Genomic DNA, 8,856 nt, shown 5'->3' on the forward strand with positions numbered 1-8,856 from the left:
TATTTCCACTTCTGAGAAGAATGTGCATCTCCTCAGTGGGAAGGAAACGGAGCCCATTCTGATGGGCTATCCAGCATAATTCCTTCTCTGTGCTCCAAAAGAAGTGGGCAAGTGAAAGCAGCAGCTTCACCTGCTTCTTGGTGCTATGGCACTACTCACTAACTTGCCCAAGTGAGCAAGACATAATGCCCACCAGCCTTTTGTCTCAGGTTGAGTTTATTTTATGCAGTGTATGGCATATAATGTGAGGGAAATCTACACATGCAGCTAGACAAACAATGCAGTCCTGACAGCCTAGTTCATTCTGTTCAGTGCTTATGCACCTCGTCCTGTTGTACCACGGGGCATGAACTAGCTTTTCACCAGATAACTAGTGGCACTTGGGTTGCTGGCTTTTCCAGACTCCTCCACCCATGTCACCTTGCCTCGTCTTGTCTCACATCCAGCCAGATCCAGTACCAGCTTTCTGCTCTCCCCCACATGAATGCAGCTAGGTTTTCCCCACCAAAGTGGTACCCATTTATCTACTCACAATATTGCATAGGTTAATTACCTGTCCTGGTCTGCATTGTAGCATCCTTGCTTCTCTGGATCACTGAGAGATTCAGCAAAGAGTGCCAGTTTTGCTTCTCACCTGTTTCTTTTCTTGTGCATAGAAGAGACCCCCATTGGCCTTGTTTTGACAACTAGCTCTAGGGAGATTTAGCATCAGTATTCTTCTTCCCTATCAGCTTAGCTTATCAGTGGATCTCCATCCAGATTTTACACACGCTTGATGTTCAAAGGGTTGGAAGGGTGTTGATTCACCACCAATCAGGAGAATCAACCTAGATATTAATGAAGCCTGTCTTTATTCCTTAAGGTACCATTCTCAAACTGCAGCAGAGATTGCCTTCCAGGTACAAGGAAAGGTATAATTGAGGGGGAGCCCACCTGCTGCTTTGAATGCGTTGAATGCACAGATGGAGAGATCAGTGATGAAACAGGTATGATCTAACTCTGATTTTTTTAAAAAGCAGCCCCCTCCTCTATTTATCCAAATGGACTCAGAATTCATTTTGGGAAGTCACCGTTGATAACGATACACAGTTACAATGTGTTAATGAATCACTAACCTCTTCCATTGCTCCATCCAGTTAGTTTATTTACGGATTAGCAGTGGATTTTGTGCCAGAAGTGAATGCAATTGGAAACAGTGCAGGTTTGGGAGAAAAGCAACAGAACAGAAATGCGCTAAAGATGATTAACTGGCCTTTGGGTTTAAGAGTTGGCTCTGTACTCTGAACATAATTTCACATACAATTCCTGGGGGCTACAGTGTATATTAAAGAATCATGAGGTAATCTCTGAGTCAAGGAGGAAAGCTAATGAACTCAATTAAACTGAAGGAGACATTAGCCACAACTGATTCTTTTCCTCCCGCTTCTTCTGCCAAAACACAATCCCTTAGGAAAGTTCCATCCTGCTTTTTATTTTCTTTTTTTCTGAAGGAGGATGGAACATACTTTCTTTCCTTTTTTTTTTGTAAATGAACAGGATTAAAGGACGTACAAACCATAGTTGTTTTGTACCACCTCCTAGGAGTTTCTCCTCTACAAAAGCCATGGAAAATAATAAATATGTACAAGAATGGAGCCATGGTATTTTGGCAATATGTCATGTCGATGTCTTTGGGCCTCTTGACAGAGATGCCACTAAGTGCGGTTCCTGTTCAGATATCTTCTTTTAAGCGAGGATGTTTTGTCTTTTCCAGATGCCAGTGCTTGTGAGAAGTGTGCTGAAAACTTCTGGTCCAACGAAAACCATACCTTCTGCATTCCCAAGCAAATAGAATTTTTGTCCTGGACAGAACCATTTGGAATTGCTCTCACTCTTTTTGCTATACTAGGCGTCTTCTTAACCTCATTTGTCCTGGGAGTCTTTACCAGATTTCGCAACACACCCATTGTCAAGGCCACAAACCGTGAACTCTCTTATCTCCTCCTGTTTTCCTTGCTCTGTTGCTTTTCTAGCTCCCTTTTCTTCATTGGTGAGCCTCAAGATTGGAATTGCCGCTTACGACAACCAGCCTTTGGTATCAGCTTTGTGCTCTGCATCTCCTGCATTCTGGTGAAGACCAATCGTGTTCTTCTGGTCTTTGAGGCTAAGATACCAACAAGCCTCCATCGCAAGTGGTGGGGACTTAACCTTCAGTTCCTCTTGGTCTTCTTATGCACATTTGTACAAATTGTCATCTGTGTCATCTGGCTTTATACAGCTCCCCCTTCTAGCTTCCGTAATCATGAAATGGAGGATGAAATCATCTTTATCACTTGTAATGAGGGCTCCTTGATGGCACTGGGATTCCTAATTGGTTACACTTGTCTGCTGGCCGCTATCTGCTTCTTCTTTGCTTTCAAATCCCGCAAGCTGCCAGAGAACTTCAACGAAGCCAAATTTATCACCTTCAGTATGTTGATTTTTTTCATTGTTTGGATCTCTTTTATACCAGCCTATGCCAGCACCTATGGCAAATTTGTCTCAGCAGTGGAGGTGATTGCCATTCTGGCAGCCAGCTTTGGGCTTTTAGCATGCATCTTCTTCAACAAGGTCTACATTATCCTTTTCAAGCCATCCCGCAATACCATTGAGGAAGTACGCTGCAGCACGGCTGCTCATGCTTTCAAAGTGGCAGCCAGAGCTACACTGCGACGCAGCAATGTGTCCCGCAAGAGGTCCAACAGTCTGGGGGGCTCCTCAGGCTCTACTCCATCCTCATCCATCAGCAGCAAAAGCAACCACGAAGGGCCCTTTTCAATACCAACATCTGCAGAACCGCAGCAAAAACATGGATGCAAGCAGAAGGTGAGTTTTGGTGGTGGAACTGTCACCTTGTCACTAAGCTTTGAGGAGCATCAGAAAAATGCTGTAGCCAATAAAAATGCAAAGCACAGAAACTCCTTGGAAGCCTGCAATAGTGATGATAGTCTCATGCGACATAAAGCCCTACTTCCTCTGCATGGCAATGAATCACTGGAGCCCAAATTCCAGACACCCTCAAATCAAGAATCCAGCATACCAGAATCAGTAGTGGGAGAAACCAAGCAAGGAGACCATGTAGAAGGGCCACCTTTGTCAGCTGCATACCTGCGGGATTTAGTAGGCAGTGACTCCATCAAAGACAATGCCATCCATTCCTAATCAAAGGAAAAGGAACCAATTATTGAGCAATTTTCTCCTGGATAGAGAGAAGAATTGAATACATCTTTAATTCCTCTTACTATTAGAATCAGCAGGCTATATCCACTTTCAAAGGAAAGTTGAGAGAAACAGTTCCTTAGCATGTCTTTAGCTATCCTTTTAGTACAACCCCCCCATGGTTGTGGAAGATAATAAGAAAGAAAACTTTGGAGCGGCAAGAAGGTATCTTTCCCAGCTATCCTGTAGAAGAACTTTTTTCCTATTCTCCTTTCCACCACGGCAGTGGTCCAAGTCACCAACCTGCTGGTTGTGAGTGTGTCAAAGGTTCCATTAACATGCTCTGCTTTTACATCAATGTACATTATCCCTTTTTTCTTTGTGTATATTAATTCCCCTTTATGTGTAAAACTGCTCAGCAACTTTACAAGATGAAACTTGCTGCTTTACATAAAACAAGTCATGTGGTTTGCTTTAGAAAATATTCTCCAGTACCCCTGGAAGCATACTCATAATGTTCAGCCAGTGGCTTGAACTTGTAAAGTATTTAAAATTATAAATAGTGATGTTTTTACACATGAAGCCAGGGCAGATGCTTCACACCTAAAAAATAGAATTCTGTGGTCTTCAGATACGCCACCATGTTAGCCAGTGCTATGGATATCATGTGCCATGTTATCCAGATTTAATTCACCTTGAAGGCAGAGAAAGGGAAGAGAAGCCATATTCCTAGGGCAGTGTTTTTCAACCTTGGCAACTTTAAGATGTTCAGACTTCAACTGGAATTCCCCAACCAATTGAAATTCTTAAAGTTGCCAAGATTGAGAAACACTGTCATAGAGAAAATACAGAAATACAGAGAGCTCAGTGAAAATGTGTCTTTTATTTCTTGTCAACCTTGGATGGTATCTCTACCCTAGCAGGCCTTTTGTGCATCAAAGAGCTTCAAACGGAGAAGAGCAGATCTAAGAAGTTGTGTGTCCCACAAATTAGGAAAACAAAACCCAAAAGTTTAGAAAACAAGCAATAGCACACAGCAGCACAACATTGACAATTGTTGAGATAACCAGATTCTATAATGAACCTGGTTATAGAACCAGATTCGATTATGAAAAGCTATTAATAAAGTAAGCTAGTTAAATATAATGTAGTCATTTTTCAAAACGTATCAATTGAATCATACTTCAATACAAAAGATATGCAGATAGTTTAATCTTGTTCTGTGGCTAGAATTCTTTTTAATGGGCAACTAAATGACAGGTATAGTTAAATGTTAGGTTTTGTCACATGTGAAATGAATGTCAGAACTTAGTCGCTCTAATGTCTGCAATTCCTACTTTTTAAAATGTGTTTTCCAGACAGAAGTTGCCAAGCTGAGTTCCATAAGCTCCTATTCATACAGAAAGAACTGAGAAAGAAGCCAGGAGTAATATTAAATCTGGTGGTAATGGATTCTGATTGAATCTTCTGCTATACCATATTTGCATAGCATAAGAGGGACCCCTCTTTTTTTCCAGAAGATTTACAGATTAATCACTTCACATTTTCCCACCCACAGGAAATATTTATATTTATCCATATAAATAAAGCAATGTGTGTCCATTAAGAAATGCAATGAAAAACTCCATTTGAGCTGTGAGAGCATTTTGAACAGTGGATGTATGCTAAAGTAGGCATGCACCAAGATCTGGACTGCAGGTACAAGGACTGCTGCTAGCTGGCATCAAAAGGATTCAGGGAACTAACTTCTACTGTAGGAGCATCTGGATGGTTGAAGTCAGGTGTGGTATGTCTATGCCAAGCCCAAGCCAATCATATTCTAGCTTAGTATGATGTGCAAATTCTGTCCAATTGTACTACATTTAATTAACCCCGATGAATCAAGTCATGGATCAGTGTAATATGCAGCCTTATTAGCCTGCTTATCATAGATTGCAAGCAGTTGCTAAAGAGAATCAATTGTTTGAGAGGAAATGTAGATACTTCTCTGTTTTTAATGCCTTTTTATGGAGTATACTCTAGTGCTTTGGAATTAACTATCCATTTATTCAGGGGTGAATGGAAGGTAATTTAAGATCTATTGAATGGTGGTGGGTGATTTGGAGTAGATTGGCAGGGATCTCTGGCTTCCACTCATTGAACAAGATTTACCAGAGAATAACTGCCCCTTTCTAAAAATTCAGAAACCACTTGGAGAAACCATACAAGGATTTTTGCATAGATTATAGATAAGCTCTCACTCAGTTCGGGTACTCCAAACAAATCTCTGAGCTTGCTAAGCTTAGATGTCTCATATTTGTGTGTGTATACACACGCACAAAAAGAAGAAAAACATTAACCAGATGCAAAAATTAAAAGGAAATATGGAAAAAAAAACCAAGCAAAAACTAGGAAGGCATATTAGAATAAATGTACAGTATACATAACAAAAAAAACCAGTCCTTGAACAGCAAAACAACCTTGACCTACAGAATTATTGATTAGACTTTCCACACATAGGTAGAAGACCTGTTCATATGTAGAAACAAAACATAACCATAGCCAAAGTTTTATTACAGTACTTTATCTAGGACTATGCTATGTCATTAATACTATGGCTTCTGGTTAGAGAATAGAAAAAAATGAATAAGTATACATTTGGATTTAAGACACTAGTTAGCTTACATCTGACATCTTACATCTTATGAGAGACAGAAGGCCCATCAGGAACTAATTTTTTAATATATTTGGGCAAAGTTATTACCTTGGATGTAAAAGGTTGATATGATACATTTCTTTGTGATTACTTCAATGACAGTAAGAAATTTGTAGTGGATCACCACTAAGAATGCTGGTGAATAGAAGAAATTTATCGTGGACTCGATTAACTCCCCAAATCTTATCATCCCACATACCAAAAGCTGTTCTTAAAAGTCTTGAAATTCAGTCAAGTGGATTTCTTCATCAAATCTAATTTAATCCTGAAGTGCCAGATTTTGAGGAAAATGAAAATTTATGTTATGATTTTGGAGTCTAACAAAAAAAAAAAACTAATATAAAATGGCCTTCAGTGTTATGTATATGGTAGTTAAAACACCCCTGTTCAGTGCATTCTGAAAACGTTAAATAATCGATGTGAGGTATAATCAACACACAGTTATGCTCTTCCCTTGAAATTTTCAGAATGCTTGTAAATATAAGCCTAGATGATGCAGATCTTACACCTCATATTGAGGCTAAAGGAAGTCATAAAATTAAGCCTGTCCATCCCAAATAGTTTAATACATAACATAAGAATTTAATATTTCTTTACCAGAGCATTAAAGATTTTATTATCAAGATCATTTTGTACTGCAAGGGTCTGAAAAAGCGTATCTTTTTATCTGCTAGAAACCTCAGGGGATTTTTATTTTTAAACTCACTGATGGTGGCGGGGGCGGGGGGTTCAGACAAAGAAATCTACCTTCAGATTGAATGGTTTATTTAGGGCAGAATGACTTCCATGTAGTACTCCTGAACTAGTTCTGGAAGCCTTTCATATTAGTCAACAGCCATCTCTCAAGCATGCATTAGAAAGCTTCCTTTGCTGTAATTCCACACAGCAAGTGAAGGTTGCCCTGGTTTGGTTCAAAATAATAGGAGTCCTAAGGCTGAAGATAGAAAAGCCATTTCATGGGGCTTTAAAATCTTAAAATATTCTTGTGACTTTAAAATCAATTGAATGAAAGCAGATTGGTACCATTTGGTTTCTTCAATCAACTGTTTATGCTTGGTCATAATACTGTAGGTGGATTGAATACCCTATTTTCTTCATCAGATGTTAGACTCACACATATACATATAAAACCCATATGTACACATATCTGTTTGTTCGCTGTATTATATGTTTCAGATTTTATTCAGGAGCTCAAGATGGTATATATAGTATTTCCTCTTCAATTCGAACCCTCACTTTCCTACGAGAAAACCTAACCTGAGGGTGGGGCGTGAAGGTACGCTGTGAGGCTGATGACAGGACATTTGATCTTAGAGTTTCCACAGTTCTATTCCAGGGCTCTTAAGTGCAGCATGACACCAGTGAAATTCAAAAAATTTTCCCTACCGGCTCTGTGGGCGTGGCTTGTTGGGACTCAGTTTCTAAAAGGAAAAGGGCGGGCATGTGCGGAGCCAACTGATTCAAATTGTCCCTACCACCTCTCCAAACCAATTCAAATCATCCTTACCACTTCCCCCGAAGTGATGTGAGGTAGTTGAATTTCACCCCTGGGAAGTTTTTTATTTGTTCTGGTCTCTGGCTCTAATAAATTGAATTAAGTGCAACATTGCAGCTTGGGGGGTTCCATTAGGAAAGCCACTGAGAAAAATACAGAGACCATACCCCAAATCGCACCAGTGTTCCATATACCTCCTGAATCTTAATTACCGTACTTTCTAGTTATTTAAAAACAATCTTTTTTTTTAAAAAAAATTGCTTACTAAAAGGCTTGTTGAAACAGTACTGGCATCAAATGCTATCTTGGTTGCAAGGCGTAAGGGCTGTAGAAGCAATTTACAACAAGCCATAGTTTCTTTCTTGTGAGTGATGGTCATATATTTGCCACTGGGGGGAAATGGGCCGAATGTAGGTTTTCTTCCTGATCCTTCTTCATGGGTGGATATCTTTATGAAGAAGCTGGGGGAGGTCACCTACATCAAGGTAGTTATGAACCTTCCAAACTTGACTACCTACTTAACATTAATTGAGATCTTAATCTGTTTCTACTGAGTCACACTGCTGATAGCATGCTGATTGTTGAATAGGAACTGAGTTTCATATCTAGCAAATGCCATCTATCTATTGGCATCATACTAAATGATTTGTTTGCTTCCCCCACTTGTGGTCTAGCTAGACATGACATTTTAAAAGGGATAAAAATATGTTTAGTCAATTAAGCTGCTTCTAACAACATATATAAACACCGAAAATAGTTTCCTTAGTTCTTAAGAAATTGAAGAGTTTCCTTTTGATCATATCAAAGATTTATCTAAGCTATATTCCTGTTCCTTGTAGCAATCCCACAAATGCTTCTAAAAGCTAAATATAAAAACAATATTCTATTGTTGCTTCTCCCTGGCATATGCTGTCTGGTTCACATTTTCTAATATAATCACATGAAACGGCTGTTAAAAATGTCTTGATGTGTCCGTCTGCTCCCCTTTTAAAGTCATCTGCACACATAGCCATCCTATCTTCTAATATCTTCATAAATTTTAACATGTATTCTAATTTCATGTTAAAACCTGTACAGCTTTGCCATGAATGCATTTCTATCCCTTTCTTTGGTGTCATCCTGAGCTCTAATGTAAGAAAAGGAGTGATTTCTCTCTCCCCTTGTGCTCATTACTATATCTCACTTCATTTGTTCTCTAAAACAAAACTAAAAAGGGCTGCTTTGGAAGCATTGCGCATAGACAATGGAAGTTAAATTGGATTTTTTGAAATACTCTAATGTGAAAAGAAATTTAACAAATAATCAAGATTTTATATACAGCCCAAAGTCCAGTAACTCTTAATTTTCAAAGGTAGTACGAGATTTGAGAAGGACTGTATAAAAAAATAACTTCTGGGCATCACTGTAGGTTGTAAATCGACCAACATCTTGCACCTGCACACACACACTTAAGAGGGAAAGCAGTAACTGAGGTGCAGCACATAGCACT

At 39.2% G+C, this 8,856-nt stretch overlaps 1 protein-coding gene across 1 annotated transcript in view; it reads left to right on the plus strand.

Moving 5' to 3' along the window:
* The window catches only part of CASR (calcium sensing receptor), a 35,470-nt gene extending 31,790 nt beyond the window's left edge, over positions 1-3,680 (plus strand). Inside the window, exons 5-6 of the mRNA XM_026675521.2 lie at positions 863-986; positions 1,754-3,680. Coding sequence (XP_026531306.1) covers positions 863-986; positions 1,754-3,180 — 1,551 coding nt within the window. The 3' untranslated portion in view covers positions 3,181-3,680. The remainder of the gene's footprint in view (positions 1-862; positions 987-1,753) is intronic.
* Positions 3,681-8,856: the final 5,176 nt, after the last annotated feature.

This window comes from Notechis scutatus, chromosome 2, assembly GCF_049901735.1.
Source record: "Notechis scutatus isolate UNSWTSFEM ecotype Mainland chromosome 2, rNotScu1.2, whole genome shotgun sequence".
Lineage (NCBI taxonomy): Eukaryota > Metazoa > Chordata > Lepidosauria > Squamata > Elapidae > Notechis > Notechis scutatus.